General features: G+C 37.7%; 1 protein-coding gene across 7 annotated transcripts in view; it reads left to right on the top strand.

Moving 5' to 3' along the window:
- Nucleotides 1-24,685, top strand: part of TTC3 (tetratricopeptide repeat domain 3) — a 115,620-nt gene that overhangs the window by 24,910 nt on the left and 66,025 nt on the right. For all 7 annotated transcript variants that reach the window (XM_073890345.1, XM_073890321.1, XM_073890405.1 and 4 more), the window contains 7 exons: nucleotides 7,087-7,141; nucleotides 14,925-15,087; nucleotides 16,046-16,091; nucleotides 16,898-17,018; nucleotides 18,352-18,415; nucleotides 20,819-20,879; nucleotides 23,786-23,870. In XM_073890345.1, coding sequence (XP_073746446.1) covers nucleotides 7,087-7,141; nucleotides 14,925-15,087; nucleotides 16,046-16,091; nucleotides 16,898-17,018; nucleotides 18,352-18,415; nucleotides 20,819-20,879; nucleotides 23,786-23,870 — 595 coding nt within the window. The remainder of the gene's footprint in view (nucleotides 1-7,086; nucleotides 7,142-14,924; nucleotides 15,088-16,045; nucleotides 16,092-16,897; nucleotides 17,019-18,351; nucleotides 18,416-20,818; nucleotides 20,880-23,785; nucleotides 23,871-24,685) is intronic.

Below are 24,685 nucleotides of genomic sequence, written 5' to 3'. Positions count from 1 at the left end.
TGAAGTAAATACGGCAAAATGTTAAGATCTTGCTAAGCTGGTACATGGGTGTCGACTATATTAATGTTATTCTCTGTACTTTTATGTATACTTGAAATATGTGATAAAAAGTGATACAGTAAAATTAAAAATGCACATAAGATGAAAAAAAACAAAAGCAGTGTTCACTAAAACATCAAAGATAAAATAAGTGAAAGTAATCTCGAAAGAAGAGAAATATAAGTGTTTTAAGACCAATGGTGGGGAGCCCGAGGTGAGGTATGCGTGGGGAAAGTGCTTCATTAAGAAATGGTCACGGTGCTGGTGGTGGTAATGCCAGGTAGTCACAGTTTGTACCACCTTTGGGTGAATGTATGTGAGGCCAAGAGCCCATCTGAACTTTTAACATTCCTCAGACGTGTGCACCTCCAGATGTCCCCCTTTGGAAATCTGTGGAATGGGATTGGGGGGCTGTGTGGAAATATGCTACTTCCTGCCACAGCTTCTGCTGAATCCTTTAGGCTCGGGACTGTGTGCAGTGTATCCCAAATGCCGGTCGTGGCTGAGATGTCCTTTATTCAGGTCTTCCAGAAGTTCACTTCACAAATACAACTTGGCAGTTATAGGGAATTTTAGAGTGGTAGTTTTAATTGAAGTAATCAGATATTTTTAAAAGAGAATCTAAAAAAAGTAATTAGGCGTATCTATGGCTTCTGTAGTTACAGCATTTATGTGAGGTGTATCATCAGACTGTGCCTCTTTACTGTTTCATTCTTTTTTCTGGTACTCAAATGTGGAAATTTGAATTCTTTGATGGAATGTGATAAACTGTGTAAGGGGAAATGGAATTGGAAAAAGGGAAAGCTTAGCCTTGGATTTTTTTTTTAATTTACTTTGGAAAATTATGGAATTTTAAACTTGGCATTTACTTTGACCTTCAGTGTTTACCCATCATAAGATATTCTCTTCTGTTAAATCCAACTTATGATTAATAGCAGGTAGATAGACTTTAAATGACTTCTGGTTTTTTGTTTCATTTTGTGTTTTTCTGAATTTCTCTGAGGCCCAGAGGTATAAATCAAGGCAATTGTATGTTCCTGTGAGAATTTAAAAAATTCTAGTGTGGGGAGCACCTGGCTGGCTCAGTAGAGCATGTGGTACTCTTGATCTTGGGGTCAGGAGTTGAGCCCCATGTTGGGTGCAGAACCTACTTTTAAAAAAAAAATCCTAGTGTGTGGGAGGAGCTTCAGTGTGAGTGTTCTGTGTATTTCCATAATATCTTATGCCTGTATAAGCACTTAGTATGTTGAACCAAATGAAGTTACTATTTTTATAATCCAGAATGTAGGCAGTTTCATTTGATTCAATGTAATGTGTATATACGTGTGTGTGTGTGTGTGTGTGTGTGTGTGTGTGTGTGTGTATTTTTTAACATTGGTGGGAGCATACTGTACATAATGTTGTACTTCTTGCTTTTTTTAAAAAAAATACTTAAATCTTGGAGCTTGTTGCATATTAGTGTATATAGAGATATACCCTTATTTATGTTCATGGCTCCATAGTCTTTTTTTTTTTAGCTTTTTTTTATTATGTTAATCACCATACAATACATCATTAGTTTTTGATGTAGTGTTCCATGATTCATTGTTTGCATATAATACCCAGTGCTCCATTCAGTATGTGCCCTCTTTAATACCCATCACCAGGCTAACCCATCCCCCCCCAGAGCCCTCAGTTTGTTTCTCAGAGTACATAGTCTCATGGTTTGTCTCCCCCTCCGATTTCCCCCGCTTCATTTTTCCCTTCCTGCTGTCTTTTTTTTTTTTTAACATATAATGTATTATTTGTTTCAGAGGTATAGGTCTGCAATTCAACAGTCTCACACAATTCACAGCGCTCACCAAAGCACATACCCTCCCCAATGTCCATCACCCAGCTGCCCCATCCCTCCTACCCCCCACCACTCCAGCAACCCTCAGTTTGTTTCCTGAGATTAATAATTCCTCATATCAGTGAGATCATATGATACATGTCTTTCTCTGATTGACGGCTCCATAGTCTACTCAGTGGATTACTCCTGCTTTGGTTAGTTTGTATTAGAATATAAATTATTTCCAGTTTAAAAAAATTACAGCTTTGTAATGATTATCTTTTTACTTACATTCTACACTCAGGTGAAAGTATATCTGTAGATAAATTCCTGATTGCTTTTACTTGGATGAAAGAGCTTATGTAATTTTTTTTAAGATTTTATTTTTTAAATTTATTTGATAGCGCACAAGTAGGCAGAGCGGCAGGCAGAGGGAGAGGAGAAGCAGGCTCCCCACCAAGCAAGGAGCCCGCTGGAGGGCTCCATCCCAGGATCCTAGGATCATGACCTGAGCCAAAGGCAGCTGCTTAACCGCCCAGGCGCCCCAGAGCTTATGTAATTTTAATTCCAGACACTAACTTTTGATTTAAATTTATGTGTTTATTCATTTGATGGTTATCAGTCACTGCATATTTGGTAGTAACTGACCATTACATCTGAATTCTGCTTTTGTTGCTTCATTGTAAGATCTAGGAATCTGGGGAGTAGCATTATTTCTTTGTTGGTCTGGTCAGGCCCTAAAAGTGCTGATTTATAATAGGGAAGAAAAAAAGTGATAATCCTTTTATGTCTTGTGAAGTTCTTATATATACTGTGGTTTGAGAGAGTGAGTAAATAGCATCTTTTCTTTCCAAGTCCAGAATCAGTTAAGAAATAGAAACGGAAGACAAGGCAGATGGTGATCTAGTCTTGCCTCTGGTGCTGACACAGTGTTTGGAGAGTAGGGCCTTATCTGAACAGTGTGATAGCCAGCTGACTTGTTAGTTCACCCATGGTCACAGAAAGAACTGGCAACAGGGACTTTTGTGAACTTTAAGCTTGGAGGAAAAGGGGATCTGGTATTATGATGGTGTTCAGTGTAAGATTCCAAAGAGTGAGAAAAAGAAGAGGCTAAACCACATAGGATTAGTGCCCCTCCCCACCATTATTCATCCTCGGGAAAAGTTAGTGAGGGGTGGGAAAGGAGAGAGCTCAAAAATGATTAATCTAGCAAATCCACATGGAAGCTAGAGGAGGGAGAAATACGTATTCACTCCTAACATTTTGGGGCAAAATGTGCCATATCATATATGAAGAAATAGGTGAGAGGGTTGGAGAAATAATACTTCGCCATGTAACATGTATTCCATTGGAGCATCTAGGCTAGAATATTCTTTCTTGCCCTCTGTTCAGTACTCTCACCATTTTGTCACATAGTCTTCAAGAGTAAGTAACCATTTGCATCTCTTGAGTTTTCCTATTTTCGTAGATGTATTGTACAGATGTATCGCTGTTGCTAAAGTCATACCTGCTCTCCAGAGTATGTACACCTCCGCTGCACTGGGTTGGATGAGCAATCACACCATGTCATTTATTATGTCTACTTTGTTTTAGTAGGAGGATGTGGTCATATGCTAGTAAATGTGAAAATACGTTAGTGTTTTTATTTATATAGTGTATACACACTAATATGTATGGTATTCATAATGTATTGATTGTAACTACAGTTATCATAGTGGTTATTGTACTGTATATTATAACAATAACATTTTACATTGATTCAGTAAGTACGATTGGAGTTCTGCTTCTAGCTATGTCAGAAATGAGCAAAACCAGACACAGCTCCTGTATTCTAGACAGTGGGCCAGCAGTGGAAGGGAGGATGTTGCATTCATGGAATTAATAGTGTGCTGGGTGGCCTGAATACAGAGAAGGAGGGGAGTGAGTGGTACTCAGGGACTAGACTGAGGAGGGTCTTGTAGGCTACATAACTGTGGCCTTGAAGAGCATCAAGAAGTAAGTAAAGGATTTTAAATTGAGGTGAGATGGCATGATTAGTACCTTAGAAAGATCAATCTAGTTGTAGCGAGGAGAATGGGTTTGGAGGAGATGTAGCATGAATTGGGTTGAGGCTGTTGCAGTACTCTAGGCCAGAGGGATGGTAGCTTAGAGCAGGGTAATGGTAGTGGAAATGGAGAAGTGGAAGTATTTGAGATGCTTTGGAGGTAAAATGGATGGAGGTTGCTTGTGGTTTGGTGTTTGGAATTATGAACTCTGCCTTCAGCCACTTCATGGATTATAGGCTCACTCCCTAACACTGGGATCACTGGAAGAGACACATTTGTAGGAAGTAGAACTTGACTTCACTCCTGGACATCCTGAGTTGAAGTGTCCTTGAAGGATCCCAGTTGGAATTTCACATTGGCAATGAATTATGTGGGTCTGGGACTCCAAGGAGATATTTCAACAAGAGACACATATTTGGGATAGTTAACCTAGATGATTTGAAGTTGCAAATGTGGATGAGATTGCTTGGGAAGGCGGTTCTCAACTTTTACTGCACCCTGGAATTGACCTTGGGAGAAATACCCCCAACTCAAGAGATTTTGATTTAATTAATTGGGCATTAGGCTTCTAACAGCCCCACCCCCCCCAGATGGTACTCATATGTAACCAAGGTTGAGACCCACTGTGTAGAGCAAGGGTGAGCTGAAAACTAGGACTGAGCCTTGAGGGACACAAACAGTGGCCATATAAGGGAAGATGAACCTGCGTGGAAGATGGTTAAGAGGTAGCCAGAGAGGTAGGAGGAAAACTAGAGGTGTGACATCATTGAAGGAAGAGAAAGAGTGACCAGTAGTGTCTGTTGCTGCTGAGAAGCCAAATGGAGTTTAGACTGAGCAATATGGACATCTTTTAGTTACCATAGGGAGAGCTGTGTATGGGAAGCTTGTGGATCCTGGGTTGGAGTGGGTTGAGATGAGAGGAAGTGGAAACAGTATAGGCAGTTGTTAAAAGTATTCGTGGAGGGAAGCAGTGGGGAGACGAGGTGTGCCATTGTATTAGGATGTGTTTGGTTGCCAATAACAGAAAACCCTGTTTAAATGGTGAAGGAAACTTAACCTCATTCAAGAAGTCCAGAAGAAGGTGGCTCTAGGGTTGTATATTTAGTGCCTCAACAATGTCATCAAAGACCTAGGATTTTTCTAGTGCCTCTGTGTGACTTGGACCTCAGGCTGCCTCCTCTGGCTACTGTAATTCAGATATTAAACTGGACATTACAGTCTCCAGCAAAAGAATGACTCTTGTAATCTTCAAAAAAAGTACACAGTGCAAAGTGTACAATTCCTAAGTTTATAGGTTGAATTTTCAGAAACCTTACACATGTTATTGGTACCCAGATCACAGCCCCAGTACCCCTGAAGGTCCCCCTTGTTCCTCCTAGTCTACCCACCTTCTTCCCCAGGTTGAGTATTATCCCATTTTCCAATGCAATGGGTTAGTTTTGCCTGTTTTTGTGTAATGTAAACAGTCATGGTATGTGCTCTTTTATGTTTAGCATTCAGCATTGTTTTCAAGATCCATATTGTTGCATGGAGTTGTACAGTTTTCATCTATTGCATGAATATACCACATTTTATCCATTCTAATGTTGATGGACATTTGGGTAGTTTCTAGTATTTGGCTTTTACAGATAGTATCATTGTGAACATATGTATTCATTTCTTTTGAGAATCTAATTAAGGAGTGGAGTTGCTGGGACGAAGGTATGCTTATATTCAGCTTTCCTACATAATTTCCTATATGGTTGTGTTGTTTTACACTCCTGCCAGCAGCATATGAGAGTTTCAGTTCCATGTCCTCGCTAACACTTATTTTTTGTCATTTCATTTAGACATTCTGATGGGTATGTAGTGATACAGTGCTGTGATTTTAATTTGAATTTCCTTAAGTCAATTAAGGATATTTAAGTTGAGCATCTTTTCATATGCTTATTGACCACTTGGATATTCTCTTTTGTGAAGTGCCTGTTTGGATCTTTTGCTATTTTTTTTCTTTTGAGTTGAATGTCTTATTCATTAGGTTTAAAAAAATTTTTTTTTGGATTTGAGCCATTGGTCAAATATATACATTACAAATAGCTTCTCACATTCTGTGGCTTGCCTTTTCACTTTTGTGTGTTTTGTTTTGTTTTGTTTTTACAAATGGATGATGCTAATTTTAACAGTACCGTTTATCAGTTTTTTCCTTTATGATAAGCACTTTTGGGGTTCTGTTTATAATCTTTGCCTTCTCTAGCATCACCAGAATGTTCTATGTTTCTTTTAAAAGCTTGATTGTTTAACTTTGCATTTAGTGAGAGGTAGGATTCAAGATGGGTATGAATGTCTAATTGATTCATCACTCTTTCTTGAGAATGTGTTTTCTCCATGCACTTCATTTTGTCATATAGATCAGGCGACTGTATGTAAGCATCTGTTTCTGATCTGCTTATCCAGATCTGTTGGTCAGGTCATCTATCTTTGGATAGACTTTTTTTTTTTTTTAACTATATATAGTCTTTTAGTAGGTACTTCTGTCTGGTAGTGTAAGTTACCTAGTTTTGTTCTTCCTTGTAATCTTATTTTTAAGAGTGATGAGTCCTCTTAGCTCTCATTGGCCAGCACTGGGTCACATGACTACCCCCAAACCAGCCAGTAGAAAGGAGAGTGAGATTGCCATGATTGGCTTAAACTAATTAGAATTATCATCCTCATTTTACATATGGGAAAGTGGGCCTGGGAGGTTAATAACTTCCTAAACAGTCCCGAGAAGAGTTAGTGATTGTATTGAACTTAACTCCCATCTGTGTCTCAACTTTTATGCTCTGTTCACTGCAGTTTAGCTCATGTGTGCAAGATCTGGGAGTTATCTTTTTGGAGATCAGAAGTCTTGCTGATGTGCAAAAATAGTGCAGAAAAACTATGTAGATAATAACAAGTAAGATGTAGATAAGATATGTGGAGGAAATACTCCAGAAATATGAAAAGTAGTTATTCCTGGGTAGTTGTGATTGTGACTCTGGGTGACTTTTTCCTTTTGTTTTACTTTTCTGTATTTTCCAAATTTCCTATAATGGACATATATGGATTTTTAAAAATTAAAAAGTTATTTTTAACTAGGTTATATCTGGAAAATTCAAGAAGTACAAATAGATACACAATTTATAATGCCTTTATGAAAAAATAAAAATGAATATTTCTTGTTTTTCTTTTTAGAAATGCACTTGGTGATGGAAAGAGAGCCATTATCCTGAAGAGCAATTGGACAAAGGTAAGTTGCTTTTATCTTTACATTGGGCAGGTAACCCCATATAACTTTGTGAAAAATCTGTGTACAGGATGTAAATTTATATGTAAAAATGCTGGATAAAATTATGCCAAGCTCAAGAATGTGAGAGGGGAATCTTCAGTTCCATAATCAGAAAGGAGACTTAACACAGCAGTGAGAGGCCATGTGTCTCTGAGCAGGACAAGTAGCATGTAGAATTGTTGAGGAGCTGGAGGGTACCTTAGTGACTAAGATGTCAGCATCTGCATATTTTGGATGGGTTAAAGACCTTACTATGAAAAATGAAACTTAAAACTTAGGAGAAAAGTTGTAGGAGACTGTCTTTACAACCTTGAGGTGGGAAAGGATTTATTAAATAACATACATTGCACAAATCAGTGTGTGTGGGGGGGCACGTAAATTTGACTATATCCAACTGAAAAACTTCTGTATGTCAAAAGACGCCATGAATGAAATCATAATCTGGGAGGAGATAATTTGTCATATAGATAACATATATAACTGATAGGATTTATATCCAGAATATGCAAAGAGCTATAATAAACCCAGTAGAAAATGGGCGAGTGAATAAACAAGCATTTCACAGAAGAGAAATCCTGAATGGGCAATAGAAATAAACTATGTTCTGTTTCCTAACACTTAAAATTATACAGTTAGAAAAACAAAACCAAGAGAGCAAAATAGAGAGCTTCCAAACAGACCTACATGAACCTAAGTAAGTAAAGCAATGTGATATCGTTTAGGTCCTTTAGATTGGCAAAAATTAAAGAGACCAGTAGTCCCAGGTATTGGTGGATGTGTGTACTAACAGGAACCTTCCATAAACCAGTGGGTGAGAATTGGTTGCAACCAACCTGGAGAGCGCTATGATGTGCATATGCTATAATTATTTGATTCTAAGTGTGTGATTCTAAGAATGCAGACATTCTTGCAATATGTACCCATGTTGAGATATGCAAAGTGGCCATTGCAATGCTGTTTTAATGGCATAGAACTGCAGATACCTACATATCCACTGATAAAGCAGGGATGGATATGGTATTTTCACTTGATCAGAGTTGTGCCTCTGATCTGATCTTTCCCTCTTCCTTAAACACCCATTATGTCTCTGACCTCACTCCTACCGTTCTCTCCCTTGTTCACTCTTTGTTGACCTGTTGGCCTCCTCAACTGTTCCTTATATATGCCAGGCCCACTCCCAGTTTGTACTTGTTCTTCCCTCTGCCTAGAATTAGAATGCCTTTTCCCAGAGCCTGAGCTAGCTCCCTTACTTCCTTTCATGTTTTACTGAAAGTCTTCTCAGTGAAAACTTCTTGGCCACATTACTAAAATGCCAAGGCTATCCCTGTATAGACATTTGCTACCCTTTTTCCCTGCTCACTTTTTTCCTCTTGGCATTTAACATTATTGAACATACTGTATGTATCATTACTGTGTGTCCTCCCATACAACGTGAGATCCATGAGGACGGATCTTTTTGGTTGGTTCACTATTGAATCTGGACTGCCTGACAAGCTGCTTGGCACATAGCAAGCACTTACTAGTGAATATTTGTTGACTTAGTGAATGAACGAATCGAGTATTAGATTGTAGTTGGAATAAGTTAACTGGTTTATCAGCATTTATAGATTTAAAAAATAGTGTTGAATGAAAAAAAGCAGTAAAAGCGTATTATAGGCCAGAAAGATACCTATCAAACTCATGATAATGTTTGTTTCTGGGCAGTTAGAGAAGGAAAGATTAGAGAGGTACAAAGACTATTTCAGCCATATCTGTATGGTTTTATTTCTTCTAGTAAAAAAGAATCTAAAACAAATACAGCAAAATGTTAGCAATTAATTCTGGGTGTTTGTGATATTAATCACTGTATGTTCCTAAATCACAAAAATACCCGACTTTTTTTTAAAGTAGAGCTTCAGATAAGACACAGAAAGATACATGTTTCAGACTTCATTCCTGGCTTTACATAATTTGTTTTTAAATCAAAGTGAGTATTACTCATAGAATTTTAGAGCCCCTCCCCCAAATTATGATTCATGTGGCTGAGGAGTCTGGGGATTGTGAAATTCCCCAGGTGGACTCCTGCATCCAGATTTTGGAGTCTGTTTTTAAATGTCTCTTAATGTTTTATGACTTAAATGTTTTAAATGCCATTTTACAGATGAAGAGATTGAGTCCCAGAAAGGTAAAGTGACTTTTGCAAGTAAAAGACAAAACTGGATTTAGAATCCAGCATTGGATGTGCTTCTGTTTGAGAGTGATCAGTTTGTTGTGCTTGATACAGAATCTTTGTTGATCACTGAACCTAGCATTTGTCACTTGCTCCATAAATACTTATTCTATGGATGATAGAATTCTTAATACTGAAACCCAGACCCTGAAGTTAGTTTTCTAGAGTTACCTTTGAATTTTCTATTATCAATTTAGAAAAAAAGGAGTACTAAAATATTCTGAATTGCATTGAGGACTTCGTGTAGAATGTTTATTCCTGGCTTGATTTATTGAACAGAAAATTTTCACTTTCTAAAAAACTATTTTTTTAGAGCAGATTTAGGTTCACAGCAAAATTAAGAGGAAGGGAATCTCCCATAAACCCCCACACATGCATAGACTCCCTCATTATCAGTATCCCCCAGCTGAGTGGTATAATTTGAAAATTGATGAACCTACACAGACACGTTATAATCATCCAAGGTCCATAGTTTATCTTAGTGTTCATTCCCTAAGTGTTACGCATTCTGTGGGTTTGGACAAATGTGTAATGATATTTATCCATCATTATGATTTATACAGAGTATTTTCACTGTTCCCCCAAATCTTCTGATCTGCCTATCCAAACCCCTGGCAACCACTGATCTTTTTCCTATTTCCATTAGTTTTACCTTTTCCAGGATGTCAGAGTTTGAATCATACAGTATATAGCTTTCTCAGATAGCCTTCTCTTTCACTTAATAATATGCATTTAAGTTTCTGCCATGTCTTTTCATGTCTTGATAATGGTTTCTTTTTCATGCTGAATAATATTACATTGTCTGGATGCACCAGTTGATTTATCCATTCACCTACTGAAGGACATTTTTTTTTTTAAGATTTTATTTATTTATTTGAGAGAAAGATAGCGAGAGAGAGCACAAGCAGAGGGGAGAGAGAAGCAGGCTTCCTGCGGAGCAGGCAGCCCATTGCGGGGCTTGATCCCAAGATCCCTGGATCATGACCTGAGCTGAAGGCAGATGCTTAACTGAGCCACCCAGGAGCCCCTACTGAAGGACATTTTCGTTGCTTTCAACTTTTGGCCGTTTTGAATAAAGCTGATATAAATACCTATGTGCAGGGTTTTGTGTTGACATGTTTTCAACTCTTTTGGGTAATTATCAAGGAGTAGGATTGCTGGATCATGTGACAAGACTATGTTTAGTTTTTGTTTTTGTTTTTAATTTATTTGAGAGACACGAGAGAGAGGAGCTGGGGGGAGGGGCAGAGGGAGAAGGAGAAGCAAACTCCCCACCGAGCAGGGAGCCTGATGTGGGGCTCGATCCTGGGATCCTGGGATCATGACCTGAGCTGAAGGCAGATGCCCACCCAGGTGCCCCTAGTTTTGTTTTTTTTGTTGTTGTTGTTTTTAAGATTTTATTTATTTGAGAAAGAGAGGCAGAGATAGGATAGAGGTAGCGAGAGAGCATGAGCGGGGGGAGAGGGAGAAGCAGACGCCCCACTGAGCAGGGAGCTTGGCGCAGAGCTCAATCCCAGGACCCTGGAATTATGACCTGAGCTGAAAGCAGATGCTTAACTGACCGAACCACTCAGGCGTCCCAAGAATGTTTAGTTTTTTAAGGAAATGCCGAACTGTTTTCCAAAGTGGCTATGCCATTTTGCATTCCCACCAGCCACAAGTGAGAGTTCCTGCTGTTCCATATCCTCCTTGGCATTTGGTATTGTCTCTTGTGGTCATTGTAGTGTTGTTTTAATGGCATGTGTCCTGAATTTTGGCATTCCTAATAGGTGTATAGTAGTATTTCATTTTAACTTGCATTTCCCTAATGACATATGATGTGGAGCATCTTTTCATATGCTCATTTGCCACTGTATACCTTCCTTGATGAGGTGTCTGTTAAGACCTTACAGATGTGTCTGCTAAATATTTTCTCCTTGATTGTAGCTTGTCTTCTCATTTTCTTGACAGCAGCTTTCAGAGAGCAGAAGTTTTTAATTTTAAAGTCCAGCTTATCAGTTATTTCTTTCATGGATCATGCCTTTGGTATGGTATCTAAAAAGTCATTACCATTTTTTGCATTTTACATTTAGGTCTGTGATTCATTTTTAGTTAATTTTTATGGAGAATATAATATCTAGATGCATTTTTTTTGCATGTAGATGCCCCAGCATCATTGTTGCAAAGGCTGTCTTTACTTCATTGTATTACCTTTGTTATCTTCGTCAAAGATTTGTTGACTATATTTATGTGGGTTCATTCACTTTATTTAGATAGGGATGTTTTGTGATGATTGCAGAAATAGATGCAAAACACAAATCCTAGTAAGTATTTAAAAAATGTGGTAACTACATCTAGGTTATTTTTTCATTTTATTTTACTGGAAAGAAAGTGCTCATTAAAAGGTAGCTTAAACTTCAGAAGCAAAGGTGAACTGTGCAAGTTGCATTCTGTACTTCTACTTGAGATTAACTATGAGCCTAAACCTGTTGAGTCATGCCTCTAGGATATAAGCCTGTATTAAGAAAGTTCTCTGTAAATTTCTGTGAGGGTGGGCCATTGTTCTCCCTTCTTTCCAGATAGAGAAGACTGGTACATTGCCAACTGCCCTACACTGCTTTCAGGCTTAAGAGAGGGTGTGTCATTGTATCCCAAAGTGTGGGAATTTTTATGGTATTATCAGTAGACATTTGTTGACATTTCTCTGTGCATTGCCTTTTGATATTGTTATATAGCATACAAACCAGTAGCCTCACAGATGTCCATAAGAACCTTTTAATATTGAGGGATGTATTAGGACTCTTTTGTTTGTGATACTGATGTTTTTGTGTATCTAAATATTTTTGAGCTTCCTTTTGGGATGCAGTAAAGTTACTTGGAAACAGTGTAATTCTTTGGAGTCTTGTTTTAAGCTTTTATAGGTGGGACCATAGTGGTATTAGGTCAACGGCTACCTTTTTATTCACATCTGAAGCAAAATGCTTCTGAATATTCTGCCTGTTACTCCATGAATTATGTTTTCCACTCTGGCTGGTGGAAACAGGAATTATTCCTGGCCCTGTGTGAGTGCTGACTCTTGTTTCCTTATTAGTCTTTCGAGTGGTTCTTTCCCTGGTTTGGGTTTTGGGTAGTTGTCCCACATGCATGTACTGATTAGTACTCACCTCAAGACTCAACTTGGGACTGTGTGAGGATCTCTGGAGGTGTCTGTTTTGCAGTCTCCTCTCTGGTCCTCTGCCCTGTGAACTTGAGCTGCCTTGGCTCTCCTGGTCTCTTGTCTCTGTCTCCAGAACTGAGACTACAGTCCCTGCCTCTGTTCCTTCTCCCTGTGCCATGGCTTAGAATTCTTCAATAAGCTGAAAATTCCATTCAGGGCTTATGTTGTGTTTCTCCAGGGTCACTCTCTTTCGTTGCCTGATAGTCACTCAATGTCTTGCAAACCTTGTTTCATATATTTTGTCCTTGTTTGTTTGTTTTAGGCAAGAGTGTAAATCCAAATCCCTGTTAACTTCATCTTGACCACAAGTGGTAGTTAGAGTGTGGGCTCTCTTGGCTTCATTTTGAAAAAGACTTTTACCTTTTTCAAAGTTTCAAAGGTAAAAGTTTCAAAGGTAAAAGTTTGGGTGGGAACCCCAAACTGTTATCCTTAATAACTGTTAATTCTAGTGGCAAGAGAATCTCCTTTAGTATCTATACAGTACACCTAAGGATGCCTCAAGACTGATCCTGATTGAGCCATGTGTTCACCAGTGGATTGATCCTATGACCTGGAAAATGGTGCATTTTGATTGGTCAGTCTCCTGGGTCATATGCTTCTCCCCAGTCATTTTTGAGAGGGAGCACTAGTCCCAGTCCTGCCCTTGCTGTGTGGAGTAGGCACATGGTGGCACCAAAAGGAGGGGATGCTAGGCAGACGAACAACAGGGAATTTCTATATATGTGATAGAGAATGAGGTAATGTCAGAGAAAAGCAAAACTTTGTATTGTAATTGGGTTCAGAAAATTCTCTGAGATACCTTTTAATTTAAGTTTCATTCAAATAACCTCAGCAGTGAGACCTGAATAAATTCATTTTTCAACCGATAGACTTCATGCTAGGTTTTACAGAATTTAGGGAAAAGGACCCGGCAAAAGATGAGGAAGGTGGGAGGTTGCAGGGGGGATGGGGAAGAGAAAGAAATTTAGCAGGTATGGTTTATAATCTATCATATATCTTATGCTGTGTGTGTGTTTTTTTTTATGTAGTTACCTTAATTTTGAAGTTGGAATAGTCCTGGGTGATAGGATGTTGGTCTTGTAGCATATCTGAGAGATCTGTCTTCATATGCCTTTTGAGGAAAAGCAAAGTTTAAGCAAATGCAATCTGAATTGGGATCTTTGATCTGAATCTAAATAGTCCGACTAAAAAAAAATGTTTCAGAACTCACAGATTGGGTTGGTGCACGAGAGCAGGATTATATGTGTATCAAACCTGCATAAACAAAGGTCCCCATGGTTGTTCCTGGCCTTTTTTTTAGTGAAAAGCTCATCTTTCTTAAAAGGGTCACTTATTTCTGATTTAGCAGTTTCTCAGAGAATGGGAATGTTCTTTGTAAAATCTGTAGTAAGGAGGCAAAAGCTCTGGATCTGGAGTCGTAAGATCAGGATTCTTTGGCTTGCCTCTAAGTAAGTGTGACATTGGGCCAGTTTCTAGCCTCTCTCACGGGTAAGTCAGTTCTCAAGTGGAGGTACTGTGCCTACAATGGGAGATCAGTTTGTGAGTAGCTAGAAGAGGGGGTGGTTGAGTTAGCCCCAGGTTTGGTAATGCTAGCTTTCTAGGTTAAAACGTTCATCCTGGAGATAGAAGATTTCCCAAAATGCATAAATGGGGCCAGCCAGGACTGTGGTTCTGTAGCAAACAAAATAAAAAGCCCTGATCATTGGAATTGAGTAAATCAGTGGTTTTCAGACCTTTTCTTAAAGCCAAGAACTATGCTTAGAAATAAAATAATTAAAAGCTGATTAAGAGCAAGCCGAATGGAAGATCTAGCCTAGATGCACCCCCTATCTGTGACCATGCTTTTCAGAGGGGTTGGAAAACGACTGTATAAGCTGATTGTTCCTTCCAGTTCTAAAATTTGTTTGATTTCCAAAGTGTAGGGAATGTAATGACTTAGAGACTATTACTGTCTTAAAATATTTTGAAAAAAATCAAGTTGCTTATTTATAATGAATGGTTTGTGTTACTTTATTTGGCACAAAATAATTATTTCATTCTTTACTTGTAAAATATAATAAAGGTTGAATTATTTTCTTTGGGGTAAAAAAATCTCTTAAGCAAAAATACTGATCTCTAGTTAAAATTATTATAAATACTATTTATTCATAACTTCACTTTAGCTCATTTAGGTAATTTTATTTCCTGAGAGGTATTAACATTTTAAAAAATTTTTCATTGATAGGTTCCTAATCTAACATTTTAAGTAATCAGTTTTCAAGCAAAATATTTTTCCTTATCTATTTTCTTTAACTTAAGCATATTTTTGAGAAAAAAATTAAATTTATCTTTTGGAACAGGGTCATTATCGTTATTGTGCTGCTCTTTCTATGCTGGGGGAATATGACTGGGCCCTACAAGCAAACATAAAAGCTCAAAAACTCTGTAAAAATGACCCTGAGGGAATCAAGGATCTAATTCAGCAGCATGTAAAGTTACAAAAACAAATAGAAGACCTGCAAGGTATTTCACCTAAGATTCTTTGGTTACAGTTGAATTCCCTTTAAAACTTTTGAAGGTGGGTTTCTTGGATTAATGGAGGACCATAAATCAACTCTCAGGTGATTTGTGCTTATTTTGTTACGTTATCTTGGTCAAGTCACTGAAGTTTTCCATTTCTGTCTATGTAGAAGTACGTTAGTGTTATATTCCACTAGGTAATTATAAATGATTTGTATTTTTTATTTGAAACAACAAATTATTATTTATTCTTCTGTAGTGAAATATGCCACCTTGAGATTTTGGGTAAAGTGAAGACTTTGGAAACAAAATTGTTTAAAATTTTTTCCTCCATTATGGTTATTTCTTAAAGAAAAGACTCTTCAGTAGAGTTGTTTAATGTTTTTGCACCAAGTGTGTGGCTCATTCTATAGCATGCTGAACATTTTTGCATATGTACATCTGTATGTGGGTACATATACATATGTCAGAAATCAGCTGTGTGGGCTAGGAATTCTAGATTTTCATTCTCTTGTTTTCTCTCCTGAGTATTTTGCTTTCTCCAATGCCTGAAATTCCCTTACTCTATACTTTCAGCATATAGGCCTTTCCTGTTTTTTGTTTTTTTGGTTTTTTTGGGGGGGTATTTAGTGTCTCAGGAAGCTGAGATGTTATTATCCAACATAACATGATTATAAGATTGTGAGCTCCTTGAAGACAGGTACCATCTCTGATTCAGATTTATATACTGCTGTATCTAGTCAATGATCACATGTAATGGGATGTCAGATGAGGCTGTGTAACATTTTGCTGAAGCCATCCTAAAACTCAAAACATCTGAAAATATAAAATTATTTAGGTTTATTTTTCAGTTCTATAAATTTGATGTTCTTACTGTCAGCTTAAAGGGAATTTGAAAATCTCTTCAAAGTATGTGTTGCCAATCCACTGATTACCTTGCATGTGTGATTGATTTTTATAGGTCGAACACCAACTAGAAATCCAATTAAAGCCTTCTATGAAAGCAGGTGAGTTAATGCCAATCAGATCAGTAGCTCTTACGTGGGATGGCTTTTCCCGGTAAGTTTAAGAATCACTGTATCTGATGCTTTGTGGCTAATAGCAACCACAGTAAAGTTGGGGAGGGTCTAAGATCAGGTGACCTGTGAATTGTCAGATTTGTTTTGTGGACTATTTTACTGAACCATTTGTATGTGTATTTAATGGGAGATCAGTAGCCTAAGCCTATGGGAAAAGGTGGGTGAAATGTTAAGTGGATGTCACTGTGCTTGGGTGCAGTTTTTGCAATGAGCGTCCTGGCAGCAGAGAGCAGGGACACAGTCTGTACCTTTAACCTTTAGCCTCTGTCTTGGAAGCATCTGCCACCAGCCTCCCATTATCTTTTCAAAGACTAGAACACTTTCTGTTAGAAATAGACAACAGACAGATTCGATATGCTCACAAGAAAACAAATAGCAGCCAGGGTTCTACATTTATTGCTTGGCAATTAAAATAGATTTTTCCCCCCCACATGCTTTAGATGCCTAAGATATTGAAGCTGTTAAATTTAAATCAGGGAGAATTACTTATTTTAATATTAGAAACCAGAATACATTGAACTGTTTTTAATCTGTTTTGAGTTCTTACTATGAAATTTAAAGCAATATTTGTGTATAAAGCCCAATCTCAGAGGAAGATCCTTTTTAAAACAGTATTACCCTGCTTTCAAGGAAAAAAGGTGGTATTTGCTGGAACCTATTTATTTGAAGGATAACTTTTTAAAAATGCATGCTAATCAACAAATAAAATTATTATTTCTCTTATTTCCCTTCAGGGCCTATATACCCAGTTTATCAGCACCTGCGTTTAGTACTTCACTTAACTTTGTGGAAACCGAAAAAGATTCCAGAAGAACTAACCACGAAATGGCAAACGGTGGTAATCAGAATCTAAAGGTAGATTCAGTTAAAAACTAATATTAAATGATTTCAAGTATAGATAGTCTCATGTTTTTACAGTAGTATTCCGGTGATAATGGAAATTAAATATTTTGGTGATATGAATCCCTTTTTGCCTCTGATATGAAAAGAATGATTCTCTCTTTTTAATAAATATTTCAGCTACCTTCTTCAACTACATGAAGAGAATATTTCTTTTTTTTTAAGATTTTATTTATTTATTTGAGACAGAGAATGAGAGATAGAGAGCACGAGAGAGAAGAGGGTCAGAGGGAGAAGCACACTCCCTGCTGAGCAGGGAGCCTGATGTGGAACTCAATCCCGGGACTCCAGGATCATGACCTGAGCCGAAGGCAGTCGCTTAACCAACTGAGCCACCCAGGCGCCCTGAAGAGAATATTTCAATATCACATAGTTTCTTTTGAAATCACATTGGTGTGTTTTCAAAATACTTTTTTTCTAAATTTCATTTTACTACTTGGATAGTTCTCTTTGTATGCTTTTCCTGCTTTACATGTCTCTCAAACAGCCACTTGGGAATGAGTGACAGCAGGGTCTGGGGACCACGTCATCCCACTCCTTACAGTGCTTCGGATTTTTCTTTCCCTCCCTTTTGCAGTCAGCTTGGCTGCCTGGCACCGCACGAGGCTGTCCACCTGACTTGTGTGGGGGGAGGCACACCCTCCCCATTTCTGCCCAGGCCATTTCTGCAGCAGTGGTCTCCAGCCTTGACTCCCTCCTGTGCTCACCAGCACCCAGGCCTCATGGTTTTTGAGGGCACCTCTAGGCCTTTTAGCCTGGCTCTGTGATTGGTATCCCAAATGACCTGAATCTGAGTTTTCTCTGAACAGTAGTATACTAAAAACTTGGCAGTTATCACCAAGTCCACGTTAATATTTCTTTCCAGAATTTGTGAGGAAAAAAGGAAATGGTATTTTGGAGTATGTGGCTAGTAGGCATTTAAGGGAGCTTTTCCAACTCACTGTGTAGTCCTTTTATTGTTAATGAAAATCTCAGAGGCTGTATTCAGTTAGGGAGAGGAGCATAAGGAAAGATGCAATAATATTTATTCAGTACACTTATTGAACAATAGACCTGTCAGGCATCATGCCAAGTGTTGGAAGTAGAATTACCATTAGAGAATTTGTCTTATTAGAATCTCTTATCACTAGTTATCATTTTGTGTGTTTATTCATTTAGGCCTAATTACCAGCTGGTTATTTTAGGCACTTGGGTAAATTCTGTTTTATTCTTTTTTATTATTTAGTTAATTGAATTCTTTATGGCTTTATTTTTTTGAAAATCTCACGAATTTTGTTTTCATGGATAGGTGGTAGATGAAGCTTTGAAGGTAGATGATTGTGACTGTCATCCTGAATTTCTACCACCATCAGGTAAGTTTTTTCCTTATGTAAGTTGTTGCTGAATTAATATAGCATTCCTTTTTTTTTTTTAATTTTAATATAGCATTCCTAAAACTCCAGTCCCAACGTTTGCATGAGCCTTGCATACATTTGCTGTTACTCTCCTTTTACTTTATAATGCTTCTGTGTTAAGAAAACATTGAATACTTACTTGAAATCAGTGCTCAGTCTTTTCATATTAAATAAATTTAATTTTGGAAATTCAAATAAATGGAATAGAAAGGGAGGATGAAACTCTTTTTGGTCTGCTACCTAATTTCCGTGAGGCCAGTGTTTTTCAACTTTAATTTCATTAAAGCCCCCTGACCCAGGAGGCTTTTTAGATGTATTTTTTTCCTGTTTGCCCTCCTACGACAGATACTGTTTAACTGTTTATGTCCTGTATGTACATCTGTGCTTTATATATTAAAAAAGTTAGATTTTTTTTGTTGTTTCTGCTTTTTTTTTTTTTTTTAATTTTCACCCTGGTTGGGGGTGATGTTGAGAATGGGTGCTTTAGGCTGATACTAGTTTAACTGGTACATGCTTAATGCATATGTCTATTTCTGCATCTAGTAGATATACGGACACACAGCGGGACTTCATTTACTTGGCATCATTTGGAAATGAAGGGTCCAGAGAAGCGAATATTCATGTTCCATTTACTTCTCGGTCTCCCTTTACATCACCAGATTTTGTTGAAAATCATTCTAAAGTAGATATGCTTACTGGACTTTTGAAACAGAGTTTTGAAAAATACAGATTTTCTTGATGACTCGAGGTTGCTATCGGGTACAGATTTTTTGTTTGAAGCTTTCAGAGGTTATTGGGGTGAGATTGCTGACCTGATTCGTGATCTTGTTAGTAATCTCTTTTCCTTTTTCTTGTTTGTTGGCTTGTTTTCTTTTCAGTGTTTCTGCTTCTGTCAGCCATTTCTGTCTTTTGCTTCCCGCAGTTCTGTCTTTTCTTAGGCTTCAGTGCCACAAATCCAGCTATTTACCACTGGCCATTCCCATTTGGTTAGCATATTGGAAAATTATGAAGAGGGAGACTCAGGTGATTGTCTTACCTGATGTAATAAGTCTAATAGCACATGAAAAATCTCTGAAGATAAAACTTTTCTTTTGGAAAACACCTTTTAATTTATTGATATTTCTTAGGCTGTTATTATCAGATAGCACATTTAAGTAAGTACTCTAAATACCATCCACACTTTAGCATCTGTATTCAGTCAAAGAAATTGAGGTCCCAGGGTTAGGGCTGTGTAGTTTTGCCTGAAATCAGACAGTAGGAATCAAATTAGAACTCTTCTGCCTTTCTGGAAGCCTCTTTTGTTTTCTGAGGCCATCCAAACCAGCTTGGCTCTGATCCCCTCCTTAATACATAGGTTCTGACATGCCTCTGCTGTCTCTTCCCAAAGCTTCCATCAAAAAGACCCTGTCCCTGTTGCTGTGCTTTTTTCCACATAACTTTGTGCATGGCCCTCCCCACTCCAAAGTACGTAGTAGTCCTTGCTCTTACCAGTGGGACAAAGGCTGGGCTCACAGAGCTGGAGTGTCGGAAGCAAAGGACCCGTGAGCACTCACTCCAGCTGGCCTTCGCTGCCCCTTTCTAACCTTCTCTTCTTACCCAACTCACCAGATCACACAGGTTTACTTAGTGCTTCTTAAAGTGAATGTTATTGGGTTTGGCCCATCCTATCCACATCCTACTTGTTTGTCTGTTTGTTTCTTTTTCTCTTAAGATTTTTATTTATTTGAGAGAGAGCGAGTATGAGTGGGGGAAGGGGCAGAGAGAAAGGGACAAGCAGACTCCTCGCTGAGCATGAAGCCCACTGTGGGGCTCCATCCCAGAACCCTGAAATCATGACCTGAGCCAAAGTCTGATGCTTAACTGACTGAGCCTCCCAGGTGCCCCAAATCCTACTTTTTTCTTAAAACTAAATACAAATGCTGCACCCCCACTAAGGCTTTTCCTGGCCACTCGACCTTAAGTGATTTCCACCTCTGGGTTATAAGAGCAGTTAATACGGAATTTATATGTCAGTAGCAACATGCTGTCTTCTCTTCTTAAAGATGGTTGTTGTGTAATTACTGGTGACTGTCTTTTCTTCCCATCTGATTATAAACAACCTAAGAATGGGAACTATGGCCTATATCTCTCTGTATCTACTTTAGGCCTAAATAATGTCATTGTAATTAGTGTTCACAATACTGTCATAGCATCCATAGACGGACATCATGGTAGCTGGTTTTTCATCTGTTTGTACTTACACTCACATAAAATATTGCTTCCTTTGCTGTTTATTCCAATTTACATATTTTTAATTGATTTGCTTTCAGGCTTGTTGATTTTTATGAACAGATTTCAGGAACAAATACTTTGTATTCACAGGTCAGCCTCCAAAATATAAAGGAAAACAAAAATCTCGGAACAATGAATTGGAGAAGTTCAGGTATGTTTTTTATCTGTGTGGCTTTTCACCCCTTATAGCCTCCTCTTAGGAAAAAAAGTAAAAGGGGGGAAAAGTCTCAAGTAGTAGCTATGATGAGTACTGAAATCCCTTTCAAATATCAAAGGCATATCTTTAGGAGAATGTCATTTTTGGCTAAAGGATTATTAATCCTGGGTGTTAGTAGATGTCTGGAAAGCATGGAATATGAGATGTATCAGTGTTAATTTTTAAAAATCCCAAAATACATGCTCATACAAAGAAAAAATATTCAGAGAAGTGTAAAGTGAGAATTACGTCTTCTCCCTGCTCACCTTATTTCACCTTTCCCACAATTGCTTCTTTGGTGGCTTCCTTTAGGAACTCTGTGTTAACAAGTTCTTGTCCACCTGGAAGCAGGCATGAGTATGTGTGTATTTAGGGGCCCTTCTGAGTAGTTCTCATTAAAGGAAAGTATTCATTAATGAAGCAACCACTTGTAAAGTTAGTTCTGTCAAACACCCTCCACACCAAAATTAACAGTAGGACCTCATGCAACTGTCTTTATAATTAACCTCTCCATTGCCTACAGAGATATATACTGATTGCAAAGTGAAATTGTAAATCTTACAATGAATAGAGAAGTTCATGAGGTCAAGGAAAGTGGTGCCGGAGACCCTGCAAAACCATTTCTGCCACAGTTAGACCAGCTGTCAGCTCTCTTTTCTTCACATAAGGCTGATTCCTGGATAGGTGCTTCAAGGAGAAGAATTTTAATATCAAAGCACTACGAGATATTAGTAAAGCCCCATCTTAAAAAATATGACTATTTTTTGATGCTGCTACAAAAAAATTAAATTTAAAGCAAGGGCTTAGATACTGTGTTGTTCTATTATTCAGTAGAAAAATCCTGAGTCTTCCCCTCCCCCTGTTAACCCTCAAAAGAAACCAAAAACATGCAGGGTCATTTTTTGAATGCATAGTTATAATTTTAAACTGTTCTTCTAAAGAAAAATTTATGTTCCGATATTTTGTTTTTGTTTTTAAATTGAGGTCTTCTTATTTGATCATGTCTACTTCATGATTATGTCTACTTAATGATTAAGTAGGGTAACTACATGAAACACTTAGAGCCCTGGAACATGGTAAATGCTCAGTACGCTTGAACTATCATTGTTGTTAGGACCATTCTGGCCTATAGCTTGCTTTTATTTTTATCTTTTATCTATTCTGTATCTGCATATTTTCACATATCACATCATGGAGATCGACATCCTTCATTTTCATGGCTACAGGATAGTTCATAGTATAGATGTATATTTGAAGAAGAAATTTCTAGAATGGAATTGCTCTGTCAAAGAGGTTGTGTACTTTGCTAGATACTGTCACATTGTCCTCCCAGAAAATGAGCATTGTTCAGACTCTTCCTGAGCTGGTGGAAAGTGTGGTATAATAAAATATATATATATATATATATATTTGGTCTTTGTCCTTAGTTCTTGGCATAGAGCACTTAAAACCCTTGGAACTTTCAGAGTGATAAGAGTATCTTTTGTTCTTCATAATGAGCTTCTTTCTGCCTTACCTATACTAATGAGATGACTCAAGGCTGGTCCCCCACCTTCAGGATTGGGGTGGTTGGCTACCAGAAAGACCAAACATGTGATTGGAGAGTTGGAACTCTCAGCCCCACCCCCTGATCTCCAAGAAGGGGAAGGGGGCTGGAAATTGAGTTCAATCACCAATGACTAGTAATGATTATTCATGCTTATGTAATGAAACCTTGATAGAAGAAACCTCTAAACTGCTGGGGCAGGGGAGCTTCTGGGTTGCTGAATACGTGGAGATGTTGGGAAGGTGGTATGATCTGGGGTGGCATGAAAGCATTGCAGCATTCCCCTCCTCTGTACCTTCCTGTGCATCTCTTCCATTGGGCTCTTGTGAATTATATCCTTTATAGTCTAGTAAAGATAAGTAGAGCACTTTCCTGAGTTCAGTGAGTCATTCTAGGGAGTTGTTGAACCTGAGGGTGGGTCACAGGAACCTCTGAGTTTGTAGTCCATCAGGCAGTAGTGTGGGAGGACTAAGCACCTCATTGTGGCTGACAATAGCGGTAAGGGCATTATTTCTGAAGTGGGGTCAGTCTTGTGGGACTGAGCCTTTAACCCGTGGGGCCTGTGTTAACTCCAGAGTTGGTGTCAAAATGGAATTGAGTTGTTGGACACTTGGTGTTGGAGAATTGATGTGGAAAATGGCAATTATTTGGTGTCAGAAAATACCACCTAGGGTACCTGAATCTTCCTTACCCTCAGCAGCATTGGGAGTCAGACTTTCTGAAACAGTTATATTATTAGATTTTCATATGAGATGGAGCGTCTTTGCATGTTTATTGGGCACATTTCTTGTTTCATGGCTATGTTGTTATGACTACATTTATAATAACTTTTGATGATCAGTGCAAATCCCCCCCAATTTCTTTTTTTTCTTCAAGTTGTTCTTCCATACCATCTTTATAATCAATTCATCTGGTCCCCCTCCATCTCTAATTTTATAGGGATTTTATTGAGATTTCATTGTATTTAGAGATTAATTTGGAGAGAATCAGCTTCTTGGTAGTATTTCAATGTAGGAACTTGTGACTCCATTTATTCAATGTTTAAAATGACCTTTACATGGAGATGAAAAGTACAGCATAGGGAATATAGTCAGTAATATTGTAATAATGTTGATTGGTGACAGGTGGTGACTACACTTACTATGATGAGCTTTGTGTAATGTATAGTGTTGTAGAATAACTGTGCGGTATGCCTAAAACTAATGTTTGTATGTCAACTGTACTTCAGTTTTTAAAAAATGGCCTTCAGTAAATATATTCTTTATATAAGCAAGACTATTTTATTTTAAAATAACTCAACACTTTTCTCTATTAGTTCTAGTTCACAAGGGAGTTTACCAGTAGATTTGAAGAACATCTTGGAAAAACAGTTTTCTAAATCTTCCAGAGCTGCACACCAGGTAAAGGAAAAGGCTTATTTCTAATGAAAAAAAGCAAAGTCTTTGAACAAAACGTTTTTCATATAAGTCTAATCATGTACATCTCTAAGATTTATTTTTTATAATTTAAATTATGGACATACGATTTTATATATGACTGCTAAGAAACCAAACTATCACTAATTTAGGTGTTAACTTGATAATCACTTTAAACAGAAATTTAACTAATGCTTGATACTGCAGAATTGTTTGCTTCCCAAAGATTTAAAGATTTGGGATTCTTTGCTTTCCAAAGTTTTAACTTTTAAGATAAATACTTTAAGGAGCACTTGGCTGGCTCACTTGGTAGAACTTGCGACTCTTGATCTCTGGGATATGAGTTCAAGACTCATGTTGGGTGTACAGGTTACTTAAAAATTTTAAAAAATAGATAAGTATTGTAAGAAGATTTAAATTATTTTAAAAGGTTCAAGCACTTGCAGTTTTATTATACCTACCTTAAAGCTGTTAAAGAGCAAACTTTCTATTCTTTGAATGATTTAACAGTAATCAGATAACTTTTTATATAAAATTCTTTCTACGGTATTTAGGAAGTTAATTAGAAAGTATACATTAAGGGGGAAAAGATGAATAACCACAGCAAAGAGGATTTTTAGGGCAGTGAAAATTCTTTGTATAATATTATAATGGTAGATATATGTTCTTATACATTTATCCAGACCTGTAGAATGTATGGCACCAAGAGTATATCCTGTGTTAAACTATAGACTTTGGGTGATTAGGATGTATCCATGTCATTCATCTTTGGTAAGAAATATACTATTCTGGGTTCAAGA

Source organism: Callorhinus ursinus, unplaced genomic scaffold (assembly GCF_003265705.2).
Source record: "Callorhinus ursinus isolate GAN/ISIS: 27379988/994484 unplaced genomic scaffold, GSC_fseal_2.0 scaffold1, whole genome shotgun sequence".
Taxonomy (NCBI): Eukaryota; Metazoa; Chordata; class Mammalia; order Carnivora; family Otariidae; genus Callorhinus; species Callorhinus ursinus.
The sequence above is the reverse complement of the archived record's forward strand: the minus strand, read 5'-3'. Positions and strand labels throughout refer to the sequence as shown.